Here is a 19,704-nt window from a genome sequence, read left to right as displayed (position 1 = left end):
GCTCTTTATTTCTTCTTGGAAACAGGAAGTGGCATCTTGCCAAAGTGTAAATGAACATAAGTCTCTTTGCAGTAAGGCTTCGAGTTACCAACACAGCATGCCCAGGCCGTCCCCTCCGAGCATGGGGGCTTTCCCCAGGGCTCAGACTCTATCCAGAAAGTCTTTTTAAAAGGAGTTTTACTTTTTCAAAACTGTTAAAAACAAACATAACATGAAATTGACTATTTTGACCCATTTGAAAAATGTTTTGTGTATGTGTATGCAGGTGTTCCCATGCCATGTCTCATGTGTGTGTGGTCACAACATCAGGTGTCTGTCCTGACCTTCCACCTGTCTCTTGATCATGGTTGCATGCTCCAAGCTTGCTGGCCTCCAAGCTTCTGAGGATTCTCCTGTCCACCACCTATTCTGCTTCAGGAATGCTGGGTCAAGGATGTGCCACTGTGCCAAGCTATGGGTTCTGGGGACCTGAGCTCAGGCCCTCAGGTTTGTATGACAACAGCTTCCCCCAGCTCTCCCCAGCCCCGCTGAAGCCGTTTTAAGTGTGTCCATTCCATGATGTGGTTCTGCTTCTCCCTTTGGGATTTGTCTTCCCTAGCTGACTCTGTCCCCATCGTGTCCATGCCGGGTTCCCAGCATTCGACTGCTGTCTCAAAAATCTGGTACCCTGGGGGCTGGAGGGTTGGACAGATGATGGCTTCGCACTGGAGAGATGGCTTCGCACTGGGGATGGGGGATTACCTCATACAGAGGACCCAGTTTCTGTTTTTAGCCATCTATATGGTGGCTTACAAACACCCTTAATTCCAGTTCCAGGGGATCCTAGTGCCCTCTTCTGACCTCTGCAGGCACCAGGTACCTACACAGTACACACTTACATGGAAGCAAAACACTCTTATACACAGTATGTATGTATGTATGTATGTACACATATACATGTACACATATATATGCACACACACACACACAATTTTAAAAGCTATGGAACCTTTTTTTACCTGCCCTTCTTGTCAGGCTTGCTTCACTCAGCAAAGGCTCTTGCCTTCTACCATGTTGTAGCATGTACCAGGGGACCCCCTCTTTTTCAAAGGCTAAACAGAATGTTCAATTGCTTGCTTTCAGTTCCTCCCTCCCTCTCCCCCCTTCTTCCCTACCTCTTTCCGCCTCCATTCCTGCTTCTCCCTCACTCCCCCCTCCTTCCCTTACTCTTTCTTCCCCTTCCCTCCTCTTTCCTTTTCTTTCTCCCCTCTTTCCTTCTTATCTTTTTTTTTTTTTCCTTTCTGAGACCATATGGAGCTGTGTTGCCCAGGCTGTTCTGAACTCTTGGGCTCAGATCCTCCTCCTGGCTCGGCCTCTTGATCAGCAGTAGCCAGAGACACATGCTGCAATGACCAACTGACCTTCAAGCTCCTCTGTGTCTTGTCACATGCCATTTCATTTTCTCGGCTACCCTCTCCATACAGCCTACCATGCTTTGGATCCCACCAGTGGTGCCCGGTCACTTCTTAAGCACCTAGCAAGGGCTCCGGTCCTCATGCCACTGTGTTCTCACATTTGGTCTTCACAGGAGGCCTGAGGACAGGCAGTGCAAACCTCTACAGATTCAGTACTAATGCCCAGCCTAGACGAGGACATGGGGCATAGCGCTGGGGCAGGTATCCTTCTGGAGATCTGGGGTTTGCAGCCAATAAGGACATGGCCAGTGACAGCAGCAGGCGGCACTGAAGGCTCTGCTTTTGCCTACTAACTGGTAAGAACCAGAGTCCCTTAGAGATCTTGGCTATCGGGTGAGCAAGCTGCCCACTAGGGACTGCATTTCCTTCAAGGTTATGAAGTCCATCTTGCTACCAAGGACTTTCGTGGGCATGTCAGCTGCAGGCTCTGGAAATGGGATATGAGTGTCTTTTCTCAGAGCTGAGAACATTCAGGCTGGTGCATCTCAAGGGTGAGAGAGTGTGTGGTCTGTGGGGTGGGGGGAGGGGTGACGAGGAGGAAGAAACCAAAGGGGCAGCAATGGATATCAGATCCTCAAGAGAGGCTAAGTTGGCTCTGGGGGTACGAAAGACAGTAGTTATGTTATTTAGTGTTCAAGAGATCCACAGGACAGGCTGTCAGCAGGCAGCCCAGGGAATCGGTTCTCCTCAGTTTCAGTGTACTGTGTCAGGAGACCCCTCCTTCCCATTTCTGGCTCCTGGGCTCCCTGTTCCATTCTGTCTGGGTATTTTATAGCTTTATGCGTGCCCTTGGCATAGCCTCCTAACCCCTAGCTGAAGATTTAGCCCTCTCCCTCCTTGTCTCTAACATACCATCTATCTCCACGCTAGCATTTTGTTTCCTTGGTCCTAGGAAGCTCTGCATGTATGAAATGAACATGGAGGGGTTTGTCTCAGGAAGTTTTGCAAGTGTGCTATGAATATGAAGGGGCAGGTCCTGGGAAGCTCTGTGTGAACAATACGAACACACCGTTAGTCACCGAAATTAAGACAGCTAGCAGCGCTTCCTCCCGCAGACCTACAGCAGGTAATGCTAGGTTCACAACCTTGAGGGACTACAAGGGACTCTTTACAGAAAGAGAAATACCAACAATTAACTGCACCCTGAGGATGTGGGAGCCAGATGCATAATTGAAAGGAAATGGTCCTGACCCAGGGTAATCTCCTGTGCAGAGCTCGACCTACATGTGAGGGGTCTGAGCTGCAGGCTTGGGGGAGGGACACACCCATCTCTAGGGCTTATGGGGGGCGAGGTGGAGAGTTCCTAGTCTTGTGAGCACCCAAGGTTTCTCTGATGCACAGTCTTTAATATGTTCATAGTCCGTGTCATCTCTGGGAGAGGCCGAGTCACAGCCACCCAGTCCTTCCTTAGGTCAAGAAGCGGCTGCTGGCTGGGAGCAGCGGGATGGCCCTGGGGGTGTGGATGGCACCCTAGCTGGGATGCCAGTGCTGCTCGGGCTCCTCAAACCAGGGGCACATCAAGAGGCAGTGTTTCAACTCCATTTTCACATAAACCCCAGATTTCTGACTTGCACTAATGCTCAATTCTTAAGGCCTCACTCTCCCTCCTCCAAAGGGGAGTGGTACCCATGGCACCTTTCCCCTGGTTGTGTGTGTGTGTGTGTGGGGGGTTGTGTGTGTGTGTGTGTGGGGGGGGTTCTGGAAGACCTCAGACATTTGCCGATGAACTCCCTACTTGCAAAGCTTCCCACACAGATCTGTGTGCGCATCTAGGTTGAGGTCACAGTTCCCCCTGGGTCTGTAGGGAGCATACCAGCTGCTAGTGCGTTGGGCACAGTGCTGTCTGGCTGCAGGGGTAGGAAGCAGCCTGTAGCAAGGCACTATGGAAGATTCAAAGTGTTACTGAAGGATGCCTGACACTTTTCTGTACAAGTCATTATGATGAGCTCTGAAATATTCTGTCAATAACGCTGTGTTCAGGATCAGCATAACAGAAGGAAAGACCTCAGCCCCCCATCCGAGACCCCTGGCTCCAAAGATAAACAGGACCTCCCAGATGACTGGCATCTTATGATGTTCCCAGGCCCAGGTCCTGGGCGTATCCCTTACATTTTTCCCACAAGGACCAGGCACTTGGAACTCAGGCACTGGGGCTGCACTGCAGAGGGAAATAGGCTTCCCACTCAGGCAAAACCAGATACCATCTGCACGCAAGTGTTTGTGAGTAGCATGTTCCTGTCAGAACAAAGCCAGGACTCCATGAAGATGCGGCACGGAGGGAGTGCTCATTCTGTCCATTAGTCAACTTAACCCCACCAAAGCCTGGGCATCCAGAGCAACTTGGAAGCACCATTTCTTGGTTTCTATTGCCCCCTCCTGGGATGATTTGGAATTACACCTATACTCGGCCGTGCCAATGCAGACTGTGGGAGGCACAGCAGTGGGAGAAGGTATTTTATAACCTGACATCTATGCACTGCTGAAAGGCACCAAGCGGTGACACAGGTTGGTGCCATGTGCCTGACTGGAGTCTAGAGCTGGAGTTTTCCCTCCAGGGTCCTTCCCAGACAGACATCCCACTCGATCAAGTCACTGACCAATGCAGGACAGAGGGAGTGGGCAGAGCTAAACAGATCATGTCCCATTGGGCCTTCTGCCAAGTCCTGTGGACGCTTGCAAGGAGCTGAAGGGAGAGTGTAGGGCTTGGCATGGTTGTGCAGTTGTGTTCGTAGCCGGGCAGTTTTGATGTAGTAATGTGGAGGGCAGTTAGTCTTGCATGAGAAAGGTAGAGAGGCCAGGACTGACTGGATCCTGCTGAGGCCCTGGTTGGGAATACTCGGGGGCAAAGGTGCTTGTCTATGTCCAGCTCTTCCCATCCCACCCCTTCAGGTCTCTATATGGGCCTGGATGTACTAACAAGGGTGATTTAGGGACCTACGTGGATGTGGAGCCGTGGTTTGAGAAGCAGTGTACTAGGCACAGCCAGGTCCACGTGTGTACCACCCTTGCGTGCAAGGTCTGGTCCCCTTGAACTCCTCTGTGCCTCAGTTTCTGCAGCCCTTAATTATTGATACTGCACACTCCATGCATGCCTGTGCTGTTTTCCTGACACATGAAGGCTTGCAAAGCCAGACCTACCGTCAAGGGTGCCAGTGGCAGGAAGTGCCAGACTCCAAATGTGATGGGAAAGAGGGTGCCAAGGACAACGTCCTCATGGGGTCCAGGAACATTCTGCAGGACAGTTGTGAGATTGGCAGGCTTCTCTCCTGGTGCCCACTGTGCCCTCTGCCATCCTGGGGAGTCCTGTTCCTTGGCAACACAAGGCTGGAAGTTTTGGCAGGCAGGCATTTCCTAAGACATAGGACCTGTGGTCCCTTGACCCCTGGCCCACAGGTTCTTCCCATTTGCGCTGGCTCACAGGTACTGGACCACAAGGGAGCTGTCTGCAAGCCATGCATCTCTGCCCCTCACATGTCTGCTCACAGTCGACTGGTCTTACCAACTGGCTTTCCTTCCAGAAAAGCTAGAGAGTTCTGAAGGGCAGCAGCTCAGGCCTGAGCTCACTTCCCACGCTCGGGCCAGGGTCTGACCACTGACCAGATGACCACTCAGCAGATCCTTGTTGCTTTTAAAGCTTTTATTTTGAATACAGATTCATAGGAAACTTTAAAAAACTGTAAGTTGTGGGGAAGGACCCTGCCATTGTCTACCATGTACAGTAAGGACCAGAAATGGTGGGGTACAGAGCTGCTACTGCCTGCCACAGGATGTTGGGCTCCTCACCCTGCAAGCCCCAAGAATGTCACTACAGCATCTCTCCAAAGGCCCAGGTGTTGAAGGCTTGGTTTCCAGGAGATGATGCTGAGGGAAGTGTGAGACTCAGTCAAGAGATGGGGCCTAGAGGGAGGCATTTAGGCCACTACAGTGTGCCCAGAAGGAAGGGGACATGGCAACCCTGGTCCCTTGCTGTGTCTCCCTGCTTCCTGTCCACTTCAAGAGCGCAGCTTTGGTCTAACACGCCCTGATGAGTTTCTGTTCCAGCAGACTATGGGCTGACAGCTCAGAAACTGTGACCCCAATGGACCTGCTCAGTTTCCTCATTTTCTCAGGTATGTTTTCACACGAGCGTGCTGCTGTCTTATTGATGGAACCAAAGTGTGGGAATCTGGTCTCTTCTCCTCAGCATGTGGGGCAGATGGAGCTCCAGCTGATCTTCAGAGCTGGCTCTTGGGGTTACTGCCTCCAGTGTGAACCTTTTTTTTCTTTCTGTTTAAGTGCGCTTTGCTATTTTCCCCTCTCATCCCCTCTCATGTAAGCATTTAGACCCGCCAGTCCCTCAAGCATGGCTTTAACTGCGTCTCTCAAATCCTGACATTTTCATTACACTGAAAGCAGTGTAGAATTTCTCTAATCATCCCCTTCCACCTTCTTTAGAAGTAGGCCATTTGATTTTGGATTTGTGAAACAGGGCCTTGCTATGCCCTTGAGTTTATAATCCTCCTGCCTCAGCCTTCCACATGTTGGAATTACAGGCATGTGTCAAGCATGCCTACTTGATTCTGGCTTTGAGCTGCTTTTGGGTTCGTTACTGAGTCAGCACACGGCCACTCTGCTGTGTTTCCTGCAGTGGCTGGGCGCCCAGCTAGCGTGATGGGCTGACATCACCACCTTGATTTCTCTCCTTCCAGATTTGCTACTACCAACAGAGATAAAGCTGCCAGTCACAGAGGTGGGGAGATGCATTAGTGGGCAATAGCACGTGCTATGTAAGCATTAACTTAGTTCAAGACCCTAATGCCTACTTACATATCTAGGTGTGGTTGTTTGCACCTGTAACCCCAGCACTGTGGCAGATGGGAGGATCACTGGGACATGCCAGCTACCAGCCTAGCCCCAGGCTAAGTGAGAGACCTGGTCTCAAGGGAGTAAGGCAGCGAGTGATGGAGCAGGCCTCCTGATATCCCCCTCTGGTGTCCACATGTGCATGGGTGTGCATACCTGCACACACATGTGCTTGCACCACCCACCCTGTATGCACACAGAGACAAAAACCTTTAAAAACTGAAGAAACCAGCTCTGCTGAGGAGGGCACCTGGCCCACCGGGCCCAGAGCATTCTTTCAAGTATCCACTTTACCTCAGCACAATTTCCACTAAGGGCTCTCTTTGCAGTTCACGGTAAACGATATTGCCATGGCCACTGGCTTCATACCTCCTGGTAGCACACTGCAGCTGTCCCATCATCTGCTTTCAGCCCACTCTTGTCTCAGTCCAGAGTGTTGCTAGTTTTGCTTTGACTAAGTATTCTCTCTGGTATTCCTATCATGCTTGGATGCTGCCCACGAGGACGGGTCCACAGGCGGGCCTCTCTCAGAGGTGGAGCAGCACCTGGCCCCTTGGCTACTCTGAGTCTTCCTGTTACAGCCTCTCTGCTGGGCTCTGAGCACCATGGGAAGGAGCCTGTGGCCGTTTTAACAATGTCATGGTTCTGTGGGAACACAGTGAGGCCCTCTGTTTCACAAGGGTCAGAAGGAAAAGCTTGGTGGTCCTAGGCTGAAATGTTACGTGGTCATCAAAGCTCATCCAGCCACCTGACCACTCATCACCCAGCATCCACCCACCTACCCATCTATGCCCATCTGCTTATCCACCCATCTATCCACCTGCCTATCTGCTTACTCACTCATTCACCTGCTGGACTGTCTGCCCGCCCATCCATCGATCCATCCACCCACGTGCTATCTATCTATCCAGTTGCCCACTGTTCAGTTGCTCATGTTCCCTCTGTTCGCCCACCACGTCCGCTTCACTGTCCTTTCCCGAGCCACCCTTACAACTCGGCTCCACTGTTCTGTGCTCTGCCTCCATCTGCTCCTCTGATCCAGAGCTGTTTCCTTCTGGTCTTGGCTCAACCCCGTCTTTCCAGGGAGTCTCTCCACTTGCTATCTGTCCTGCTAGCTCCCTTACATCCACGCTTTCCTGTGTAACGAGCAAGACCATGTCTGTCACATGCCTTTGTGTACTGGAGGAACTTGTGAAAGTTTCCTGCCTTAGAGCTTCCAATGGGGAGGGAGGGCGAGACCAGGGCCCTTTCTTTGCCCAAGGCAGAGGAGCAGGCCTGCAGAAGTCCTGTGAGGGCTAGACAGTGCTCACCAGAAGGCGAGCCTGTCCAGGAGAACTTGTGGAGCCGACATAGCTCCAGAATTTAAAACTACGCTCAGCAAGGTTGTCTTAGAAGCCAGCAGGAACACACAGCGCTGCTCCTCAAGGTGGCTCTTTCCCTGACACTTGAAGAGCTACTGTGTAGGCCTGAGCTAGATCAGGTCAAATGATCCTTTATTAAGCAGTCATTTTCTTCAGTCCAGCCAAGGAGCAATGCTACACAGCCTTCTGAGTCGCTGTGTGCCAGGCATCTGCTCAGGGCTTCCTCCTGCCGTCGTCTCATCTGACCCGGACAGCGGCACCCTAGGGGGAGATCACGTTCACTTCATGGAGGAGCAACCACACGGGCTTCCCACAGCCTCTAACTAGGACTTCGTGCATCTCAGCCTCTGAAGATACAAAGCCCAACTTCTCTGTATCCCACTGCCGTGTGGAAGCTGCTGAACCCCAGAGGCTCACAGTGTATTCTCTGAGGCTGCCTGCAACTCTTTACCCCCTTCTGGCTGGCTTCCCGTGTGAGCTCTATTTCTATACAGCACATGGAGTGAGCTATCTGCAGTCGGCTCACACCCTGACCTAAGCAATGCGCCTGCCCTCGCCTCGAGGCCCCTTGGCATTGCTGTGAATCAACACCCTTAATTCCCGCTGTATCGATGAAGTCCAGTCAGATATGTTGGTCAGTGACCTCTGAACTCCCTCTTTCAACAGAGAGAAGAGAACCCGCCTGTGAACTGACAACAAACAGTGACACCTTGTGGGGAATGTAAGGAACAGCTTTTCCTGACTGCAGTTCTGCAGGAATACTTAAAACACCCAGAAGGTTCCTTACTAATAACAAAGGCGGTCAAGTCAAAAGGCACTATAGGGACCAATGAAGCTTTATTTACGCCAGAGTTTCTCTCTGAAAAGCAGCGCTCACAGAAGCCTGGGGAGGGTCCTGCACAGACCCACAGCCTGTGAGAGGGATGTCCTCAGTGTTCTGCTCACACAGCTTGTCCTCCCCCAAGGAATTCGGAGTCTGAGGGCCTACACTGAGGGAAGTCAAGCTGAAGAGCACAGGCACGTACAAAAAACTAGTGCAAAGGAGACTCCCACAGCCTGCCGCACAGTGGGGAGAGCTGAGGTCACAAGGCCCACTGTGTGTGTGGCAGGCACACACCGCGCAGTGCAGAGCTGCACGCACACAATGCATGGGGCAAACTAAGCCCAGCATGCCCCTAGGGAACTCCCACCAGCCCTCAGTGCAGCCTTCGACAGAGGATCTGCCATCACAAGCTCAGACGAGTGCTGAGGTAAAGCCATGTCGTCTAGGAACCCCTACTCAGGAAGCAGAGCATTGTGGTGCTGTGAGTTGCACAGGACAGCTGAGTTCTACGTAAACTGTTTTGAATATGGTTTCATGGTATAAAAACATATTGGCTAACAACAGTGCCTTGAGGAACGGTTTACATTCATAGCTGCAACGGAATTAGGGTACCAGAAGTGTCACTGCTTGGCCACGTGGGCTTGTTATGTCTATGGTGTCCAGTGAAAAGCAAAACTGAGTCTGAAGAGGAGAGTGCCAGTGTCAGAGGGTGGACGAGCAGGTCCACTGTCTGCTGAGGCGTGGTGGCATGTGCAGGCATGGCACCTCCAGTCTGAGCAGCAATGGCTTTCTACAATACACCATCAAAGGAAGGAGCCGGGTGCTGGGACACTGCAGAAATGAGCTTCTGGTGCTCAGGAACTAAACCCTGCCCAGCCGTGCTGAAGCAATCACTTCCTTTCAGTAGCTGTTCACGCTGCTACAGTACAGACACCAGGAGGAGGGCCGGGGGAACTCAGCCCTCAGCCCACCAGCAGGGACAGTCCCTCACGCTGCCCAGCGCAGGAGTGTCTCTACCTGGCCTCATGTCATATTCAGGAGGACAGCTTGGAGTAGCTGGGAGGGGACAGCTTCCGCTTCAAGTACTTGAGCACGTAGAGTGGAAGGCAGCTGACCACAGTGATGGCTGACACTTTCCACAAGAAGGTCACAGTCGTGATGAAGGCAACATCTGTTGGGAGGAGGGAGAGAGACTGAGAGCCGCGACAGGAGCTCCCAGCCCAGACTGAGCCCCTCAGGATCCCTAGAGCCATGGGCTCCACTGGGGCCATGCACACAGGTCTGCCTTGACCTTAACTGCCCTCACCGTCCACCTGTCCAACTCGTGCTTCTCTCTGCAGAGCGAGCAAGCACATCCTGGCACTGGGAAGGCCTGGAGCTGGCTAATAGGGCAGACGGGCACGTTCAGCATGATTTACAGAGGACACAGCTCGCTTGTGGTTAACAAGGCCACCAAAGTCCTCATGGCAAGACAGGTGAGAAGGCCTCACCTGTGCTGAATAGTCCACAAACTGCTGTCAAGGCCGGGAAAGGAGGGCCGCTCTCTAGAGTAACAGACTCACTGGGGCCTGGAGCTCAGCGCCCGGTCTCTAGCTGGCACCTACAGGCAAGTGTTTTAAGGAGGACAGGCAACACCTGGGAGCACACTGTGCGGCTCAGGGAGGGTTCATGAGGTCTCAGTGGGTGAGGAGTGTTAAGTTAGAGAAAAACTAACTCTTATCTCAACTTTAAAGAATTAGCCTGGCGTGCCAAACCAATGCTCTTTTGCTAAAAGTCTGTACTCTGGAAGGGAATAATAACTTTACCTACCTAAGAAAGCGCCAAAAGATACTCTGCCTATACCTGTGCCGAGAGAAAACATGAATAAAGCAGATGAAGGAAGACAGAAAGAGGCTCAGGCATTTTCAGTGGTTAGTTAGCTACTTACTGGAGAAATGCATTAAAAAGCAGTAGAATGTTAGCAGGAAATACACTTCTGCTGGGAGTTTCAACTTGCATTTCATTGCCTGTTGCCACATAATCTTTTAAGCAGAATGGCAATATAACAAGTATGTCACTGCAATATGGAAGCAAATGCCCAGACGCTCCCTGGATCTGTGCTAGAATCCTTCCACCCCTGATGGTCTCATTTGAAAGCTGTTTCTTACATGTCAAGCGCAACGTGTAGACTTCATGCTGACTCCATTCCCGCCTGTGTCACCCGCCTGCTCTAAAAGCTGACGACCTACAGCGGCTGAACTCAGCACTGTGGCTCTGATCTACCGCCTAGAGAGCTTTGCTATTCAGGCGGGTGACTAACTGCTCATGAAGGCAGCTGCTGCTGCTGTCATGGGTGTGGAGAACACAGAGGGACACACACAGCTTTCTCCTTTCCTTTTGGAGCAGGAAGCACTCTGCTTGACTTTCAGGCAGAGACAAGAAAGCACAGCACGGGTGTGTGGAGCATGCGCACACTCTCTGCTGGGCCTTTCTATACTCCAGCAGCAGTGCAGCCCCACACTGACAGATGCACAAGGAGTATCTTTTCCTTCTGCCGTGATTTTTATAGATCTTGGGAAAGAATCAGACGTGGTGTCATTAGGCACAATGACCATGCTGAGGTAACCTGGCCTCTGCCATTCTCAGCCTCTGGCTGGGGAGGAAGAGTGAGGGAACCTAGCAGAGCATAGTGGAGTGGGCCAAGTGAGGCGGAGCAGTGTGAAGGGACATGGGAGCTACCGGGAATGTTGAGGGCACAGGAGTGTAGATTCAGATGGGAAGCTCCTCAGGAAACAGCACATTTCACTTAGGATCTCTTTTCTGAGAGCACAGGGCTCAGGGTATCCCCACAGTCCCAAGGTCACCTGGTGAGTCACTGTGAGCTGGGGCTGGGGCTAGCACAAAGAATGTGTTAGAAGCAACAGGCCCTGGACTCCATCTCAGGGAGGAGCTGGTGAAGACCCCTAGTCACATGGTGAGGAGCCCCGGGCTACTACAATGAAGAGCCTTGCTGCCTGCTGGGCTGCTATGACTTCTCCAGACAGCAGAAGGAAGTAGAACACATGGTTCACCCACCTAGACCTCCTCTCCAAAAGTGGCACTCCAGCAGCTTCCACCATGAAAACATCAATAGCACAGTTCTTTTAGGGAAAATGATTGCAAGCAAACATAAACAGGATTGTGAAGGTCTAAATTTTTAAATCACTACATGATTTTTATCTTTCCATAAAAACAAACTTCTGTGTTGTGAAACTTTCTGCTATGGGACTTGTCTATAATATAAGCTGTTGAAGAGATAACAACCAAAGGTTAATTCGTCACAATAATGAATCAAAGCTCCAAGCACTTACCAAAATACTCATTTAAAAAAGCAAGTGAGGCGACATAGCAGCCCAGACTGAGAAACTCAGCCACAACCATCAGCCAGTGCCATGTCCTGATGGTCAGAGCCACCATGAGCAGCTCAGTCAGGATCAGTGCCGTGAAGGAGATGGCCACGACATGGACGAACTCTGCCTCGAAGAGCACCAGTGCCCCGTACATGAGGATGCCACCTGGAAGGGAGCACAGGGACGGCTCACACGCATGCAACAGGGACCAGGAGCACAGACACTGCTGGCAAGGATAGACAGGCCAGTCTTGCAGAAGGGTTCATAAACTTTAAAGATCTGCAGGAAGCCAGCTCCCCCTTTGGTTGACTTCACGGTATGTCCTACATGAGTTCTCTGATCTGGCAGCTAGTTATGCTAGGGCAATCCTTCCTTCCCTGGGCAGAGGGCAACAGCCTCCAGTTACTAAACAGATTGCTCAAAGCCTTACCAAAGACAGCCACTGTGCAGCATAATATAAAAAGTACTTAAGAGTTTTTGGATTGGCTGACACACAATAGTCAAAAGGTACCAGTCTGGGGCTTGCGAATGCAGCTAAGTAGGTAGAGTACCTGCTTTGTATAAAGGTACATAGGTATATAGGTTTGACCCTTAGAATCACACAAACTGGGCACGGTGACAGACACCTGTAATCCCAGCACTTAGAAGGTGGAAATAGAAGGATCAGGAGTTCAAGACCAGTCTCAGCTATATAATGAGTTTGCTTGAACCCACCATGGGTTACAAGAGACCTTATCTCTAAAATTCAAAACCTTCAAAATCAAACCAAAAAGCTCTCCCCAGAAAATCAATGCACACATCCCCACACTGGAATACCAATCTACAAGAGAAACAAAGAAACAAACTTAACTGCCAAAGAAATTTTAACCGTTGAAATTTAATTTGCAAGCAAAAACAGAACACAGTATTGCGCTCTCTCTCTCTCTCTCTCTCTCTCTCTCTCTCTCTCTCTCTCTGGTCTGGTGAAATCAGGAGCCATCTTACCTTGGTAAATACTGATCAAAACCCAAATGAGGAAGGTCTTGAAGGAAAGGGACCGGCCCTAGGGTGGACAGGGGAGCAGTTCGTTAGGAGAGCAGAGTAGCATGCCTGACTATATAGTCCCAAGTCCACCCATACGCTGTCCTAACCCTGACAAAGGTGACCTCAGGTAATGCTGTTCCCTGAAGAAGCTGCCTGGGTGGGCATCGTGGTATGTACTGAACGCCTGTGGTTGGCTGGAGTTTTATTTGCCTTCTCTGTGTGTGGAATTCTTAAGCCACAGCCATATCCTTGGATCCCTAGTAACCCAGAAGCTGGTATCTACAGACAAACATTTAACTGAACTAAGAGATAAAGACTGTAATAAAAACATTTTCCCTCTACTTTGTTACTCTTTGGAAATAATTACTTACTTCTCAGTTTTCTCTGGACTCCCCCACCCCAAAGTAGAAATGGTGAAGGCATTTCAGTTATGACTTGTTCCAACTGGAGTAAGAATTTCTGATTTGGTACTCCTTTCAGGAAAACCTTCCACATTGTAAGTCCAGCACTGACAGATGAGACCGTTTCCTGTGTACTCTGCCTCACCATTCAGACTAAGCACAGGCTCCCAGCATGGGCCAGAGACAAGAGATGCTGCCTAGTCCCCTTCACTGAATCTCATAGCCTAAGATATTCCAATACAAGGAAGGACTGTCAAGGGCTCAATGCCCTTCCTCTCAGTGCTAGGCCCATCAGGTGACATATGCCAGACTAGGATGACCGTGAGCCTCTATGTGGAGACACACGCACAGGTCAAGAATGAGGGAGTCTGTCACCCTCCTTCAGCTCCTTCTTGCATGCCTCTGTCATCCTGTGATATCACTGACTCAAATTCCAAAGTTATGCATTAATACACCCTTTCCCCCCATCTCCACTCCCTGGGAGAGGGGCTCTTGTAGGAGATGTGGGTACAAGTGCCTACAAGGAAAGGTGGACTGTTATGGTCCCAGAAGACACTCCAGGGATGCAGGACAGCAATAACACCACAGCCTAGAACCCGCAATGGACTGGAACATGGTGGGAACTTCTAGTGATCAAAGTAGAAAGATGTGTGCCACAGGGCTGAGAGACAGCTCGGCAGTTAAGGAAACGTAGTGCCCCTCCAACACAAGGCAGTGCAGAACCACTGGGAGCTCCAGGTCCCGAGGACATGAACACACGCGGGCCTCTGTGGGCATCTGCACAGATGTGGTGAGCATACATGCATGCAGGTACATGTGCATACTCTAATTCTAGTCATACTTTAACTGTAAACAATAGCTACACTTCCATTTAAGCAGTCTCCTTGGTTACAAATGTCTATCAGGAAAGATGCTGACTGAGCCCCAATCCTCACTACAGATGACATAAGAAGAAATCAACTCTACCGTACTTTATTAAAGTTAATACTGATTTTCAAAAGCAGAGAACTTTAGCAGGTTTCTCTAGCATCTATTTTCCAAGGGCGCTTCTCTTGTCAGACACTAGCATGTTTGGTCTCTGGTCATAAAACTCATCTGTAATTAAGCATGTGACTAATTTTACTTCAGGAATTTAAAAGGAAATTTAATTTTAATGTTTTGTATAAATAAAGAGATTTACTCAATAGCCAGATTTTCTGAAATGCACGGAGACTAAGAGAAAATTATCAATTTAGATGTTGGAAGTTAATGAGGACTTTGTGTCATGTGTCTTGTTAAGGCTGCAAACATATCAGGGCATTATGGCCACACATCCAATTTGCATGTATGACGACTACTGACTATACAGGCCACAGATTAGTAAGTCTGTACTAATAAAATGGGTATAAAACCATCAATAAATAATCAAAGGAAATGTGTATAAGGCTCATGTTCCCTGATGTAGATGCTTCCAAACAGATCCGTCGGAGCAAGAATCCCGCACTGTGGCACAAATCCATCAGCCACAGAAGCAACTCAGTCACTGTGGACTGCAAGCTGCTTCGAAGGCTGCTCTTCCTGCTCCTCTGACTGACAGGCTCAGTTGCTCACCCAAGTACCAAAGACCAGGCCACCCAACAGGGACTCCGTCCATGTGGTAAGCACGTCAAAAACACACAGGCTCTGGACAGACATCTAGAGTCAGCCTTGCCCAGCACACACCTCCTGTTTTATCCTCAGTTCCTGACTAAATCTGCATGCCTCAGTTTCCTTTTCTTTGAAATGCAGTTAATGGCATGTAACTCAGGTCAAGTAAACTATATAATATACTGAAACTACAAGTGATAGCATATTCAATTGGTATTACCACTGGTATTTCTCTAATTAAACATTACATACTTTGATTGTAGATGAACCAAAAAGGTAATAAAAAAGAATTCTGCAAAAGGGTTAATTAACCCCAAGATGAGTAAAATCATGAAAATGAAAGCACAAAATGTCACTGGGTATAGAATGCATGTATAGCTCAGTGACATATGTTTATGATACACAAGTGGACTGAAATCATGTTGTGGTTACATGCAGGTTACAGGTGTGCAACTGATGTGCACATATGACTACACATGACTTTATTCCTATCAGAAACAACAAAATGATTGCTCCTTTTATATTCTCAAGGTTGAAATGAGGAGGCAGGGGTATAGTATAAATATCATAGAGGCAACTAAAAAAATGAAAGAAAATAGAATAGAAACTGAAGAACAAATCACAGTTTGTCTGATGCACATGGTGATGTCACAGAAAGAGCTGTTAGCTAACTGGTAATATTTCTGAACATGTAAGACCAGAAAGCAGACTGTGCAATCTGATCTGTGGCTAACTGTCCTCGGTGAGTCTGCATCTAGGCCAGGTCAGGGCTGGCAGAGGGAAGAACAATCACTCTGTACCCCTCAGGAGCTGTGACAGCAGAGGACAGTTTTTTGAGACAGCCTTGCTGTGTAACACTGGCTGAACTAGGACAGCAAGGCTGTCTCATTTTTTTTTTTTTTTTTTTAAGACTCTCTCACCTGCATTTGGTTAGTATCTTTGGAAGATCCGGATCCTTGATCAATAGTGGAATGATGGTCAGGTGGCAGTGAGACCAGGACATGAATGTCTCTGACAGCAAATGTTCTTAATTATACCCAGGGACGCTAATGGAAAACTAGTGACATTCAACTAGAGCATCCAAGACGGTACCCCTGTTCAGGTTTTGGAGGTGATATCCCCTGGGGTTCCACTGTTAAACTGTTGCTGTTCGTATTCCCAAACCTTCTTGGGAATATACGTTCAGCCCAAGAAATGCCCTACGTAGTTGTCTTCACCTAGTTTGTTAGGCACCCTTGGGGCTGCTCCTATAGTTCCTGGTGTCCTTCACATTAGCATAGGAATTCTTCCTTAAGGAGGAATTTCCTCTTTTGTGTTACTGTGGCCCTAGTAAGACTGCTGTGCCTCTTGTCTCCTGAAGGGAACTCTTTCCAGCTGAGTCCCACGTTAGTTCAACACCATCATCCACTGACTTCAGCAGGTGTCTGGTGCCACATGGTGCTTCAGCTTGGTCTCCATTCTCTGTGCCTAACCTGGAATCTACTCTTCCTTTAGGACCCAACTCCACTGGCTGAAAAACATTGCGGATTCTTTGATTAGAGTATGGCCCCAGATGTGCTCAGTTACTGGCTCCAGGTCAACATCAGGGCTAAGCCAGGATGTGCATGTGAAGCCATGCTCATACATACTCGCACTCTGCATGTCTTTCTGTGCATCTGCATACTTAACAAAACCTGTACCAACTGACGCTGATGACCAAGCCAGCCCTGAATTCCTGTGTCTCATTTATTAGAAAGCTCTTCTCACTAGCCACTCATTTGCACGTGTTTGCTGCACACTAAAGACAGAAGAGTCCCCTCTTAGAAGTACATTTACACACAGGGACTGTGGGCTGTACAGTCCTTCCTATTCTGGCCTTTCAGTGGACGAGAGGTGACTCAGGACGCTGTCCTCCCTCAGCACATCTGGTGTGATCTGATGGAGATTTATCTGCTACTACCTGGATTCCATCATCCCAATATCTGTTCTACTGTGTACACATCTGAGGGTCTGACCAGAATAGTGAGGTATCCACAACACAGTGGTACACACAACCTCCCTGAGATCATCCCACCCCCACTAAGTTTTGTCAACCACTGATCTGCTCTTGCCCTCTGGTTCTATCCTCTCCAGATTTTAGGGGAATGGAATCAAAGTAATGAAGAATTGAGTTTTGCTTGGCAAAACACTGTTCGGATCCACCTGATTCATACTGTATGAGTGACCTGCTTTCCCTTCTTCTGCACAACACTCCACCGCACAGCAGTACCATCAGAGCTGTTCTGTAGTCACTGGAATGCTTATCTACTCCCTGCTCCAGGAACAGTTGGCTGCTTCTAGCTCTTGGCGACTATGACAAAGCTAGCACAAACTTTCTGTTGGTGTACATCCTCACCAACTTACAGGGTTTAAGAGTACTGGGAACTTAGGCATTTCTTTTATTTTTTTAAAGTCTATTTTTAAACAAAAATCTAATTACATCACTTCCCCCTTCCCTTTCCTCCTTTCAAATCCCCTTACTTCCTCTCAAATGGATGGCCTTTTTCTTTGAATGTGTGTGTGTGTCTGTATACTGCATATGAATATGTGTGTATAAATATATAGATACAAACTGCTGAGTCCAGTTTGGGTGGCTTGTGTATGACTGCAGAGCTAATCCCCTTGTATTGGATAACCAATGAGAGAGGGAGAGACGAATTATCCCCATCCCAGCAGTCGTTAGTGGCCTGCAGTTCTTAGTCTAGGGTGGGTCTGCACGGGTGTTCCCTTATTCGGTAATGTCATTGCTCAAGTCTTGTTTAAGCAGTCATACTGTTGAGGTAGCATGAGTATTGCTTCCTTGTCATGTCTACAAGACAATCTCATAGCAGACTTCCTGGGCTTCAGGCTCTTCTGAGACGTCCCTGAACCTTAGGTGCAGGAGCAGTGTTTAGATGTGTCTGCTGGGGCTGGGCCTTCCATGATCTGTGATTTTTGACCAGTTTAGTTTTCAGTGATGGTCTCTGTTTGCTGCAAAAAGAAGTTTCCTTGACTCAGGGTGACAGGCAACTTATTTGTGGGTGATCAGGCCTTAGAATGAAGTTATGAATTATACTGCTCTATAGCATACCCCTTTGCATCTTAAAAATCTTTCAGAGGTGTGTCATAGTTCCTATGCATGTGTTTTGCATATTTTATCAGTAATGTTTAAGTACTCTGTTTATATTAATAAAACGATATTAATTTTTGGTCTAACTATTGTTAGTATATTAGAATTAGAGTCACATATTTTTATCTTTTTTTTCTGAAATGTCAACATAATTTTATGGCACCTAAAAAATTTTTTTTTCTTTGTAAAATTCTGTGCCTTTAATTTTTGATTTTATTCAGCATTACTTTAAAAATTATACAAGGACACATATACACATTTTTAAAAGATAGAATCATTTTGAGAATATTCTACAGGAAAGAAGAAACGGTAGACAGCTGCAGGGTTCTTATGAAAGGCCATTTGCAATTCCTTACAACTGTTTAAAAAACAATTATTTCTGCTATTAATCAATGATGTAAAACAGCCAAGCAGAGACACCTCAAGTATGGACTGCCTCAGCTGACTGAATCCCCTCAGTAGCCTCTTCTCAGATTCACTTCTAGCTCTCTAAGAGTGTGTCCACCTAGGACATGGTGGAACTTGCAGGGCTGGGGAGGCACCGGGCACATCAATTTCCTGTGGAGACTGAGTGAACTCAAGAGAAGCAATGTTTAGTAGTTCAGAGCACAACTGGATTTCAAAAGAACAAGAAATATTTCAGTTACAAATACATTCTTTTCTGTATGGAAAGCAAACTGGTATTTTTTGAAAATGAAGGAAATGGTGTCCCTTCACGTAGGTGACTGCTTTACTCTCTCATTCATTCAACAACCATTTAGTGAACAGACAGATACTATCGCCATCTCTATTGCCAAGGCCTAAACCACACCTGGTGACATATAAAAAGGGGCAAGTACGGTTTAGACTTAGAAACAGATGTTTAGGCCCACACTTAGCAGATCTGATTAGAACAGTTCCGTGGATCTGGAATGCCTGCACTGTTTATACCCTTGACTAAAACAGCTAGTTAGCAGTACATATAGAAACAGTGTGTGCTGGTTTGAAATAGAATAGTCCCAAAGATTCTAATTTGAATGCTTGATCCCTAGTTAGTGAAGCAGTTTTGTGAACAATTAGGAGATGTGGCCTTGTTGGGGGAAAAAAATCTGTCACCTGGGGTGGGCTTTGAGATTTAAAAAACCCATGCCAGGCCCAGACTCTCACTCTCTGCCTCTTACTTGTGGATCATGTGTGGGCTCCCAGCTACTGTTCTAACGCCATGTCTGCTCACTTGCTGCCATGCTCCCTGCCATGCTGGTCATGGACTGTCCCTCTAAACTGTAAGTGAGCCCCCAATTAAATGCTGCCTTTAATAAGTTGCCTTGGTCATGGTGTCTCTTCATGACAACAGAAGGGCGACTAAGTCACAGAGTATTTGTTGCAAAGAACACAGTATCTCCTTTGGTTGCTTTGACTTTGGATGAGCAACTGAAAATATCTGGATAAATCAGCAGTGGGCAACTGTTAGAAATGCTTATTTCATGCTGCTGTCCTCTGTTACCACCCTGGCATTTACCACAAAATATGTATGTTTTTCTTTTCTTTTCTTTTCTTTTCTTTTTTCTGCTGCTAAAATGTAGGCTCATCAGAAGCAGGGACTATACCGCATGTCTTTCAGTTATAGCAGGCGCCTCTTACATGGGCACATGGTGCCCATCTCTGGTTCCATGATTATTAAGGGATGGAAAGAGCGGTCA

General features: G+C 48.3%; 1 protein-coding gene across 7 annotated transcripts in view; it reads right to left on the bottom strand.

The window, feature by feature from the left end:
- Positions 1-7,772: 7,772 nt before the first annotated feature.
- The window catches only part of Atp9b (ATPase phospholipid transporting 9B), a 218,779-nt gene continuing 206,847 nt past the window's right edge, over positions 7,773-19,704 (bottom strand). For 3 of the 7 annotated variants that reach the window (XM_085676362.2, XM_085676364.2, XM_085676367.2), the window contains 4 exons: positions 12,833-12,890; positions 11,810-12,013; positions 10,290-10,322; positions 8,478-9,651 (listed from right to left, as the gene is read on the bottom strand). In XM_085676362.2, coding sequence (XP_085532488.1) covers positions 9,515-9,651; positions 10,290-10,322; positions 11,810-12,013; positions 12,833-12,890 — 432 coding nt within the window. In that variant the 3' untranslated portion in view covers positions 8,478-9,514. Of the gene's footprint in view, positions 7,919-8,477; positions 9,652-10,289; positions 10,323-10,407; positions 10,502-11,809; positions 12,014-12,832; positions 12,891-19,704 lie in introns of those variants that run through there. The other 4 variants (XM_085676365.2, XM_085676366.2, XM_085676363.2 and 1 more) reach the window with 3 other exon arrangements.

The sequence above is a fragment of the Myodes glareolus genome, chromosome 13 (assembly GCF_982192425.1).
Source record: "Myodes glareolus chromosome 13, mMyoGla1.1, whole genome shotgun sequence".
Classification (NCBI taxonomy): domain Eukaryota; kingdom Metazoa; phylum Chordata; class Mammalia; order Rodentia; family Cricetidae; genus Myodes; species Myodes glareolus.
The sequence above is the reverse complement of the archived record's forward strand: the minus strand, read 5'-3'. Positions and strand labels throughout refer to the sequence as shown.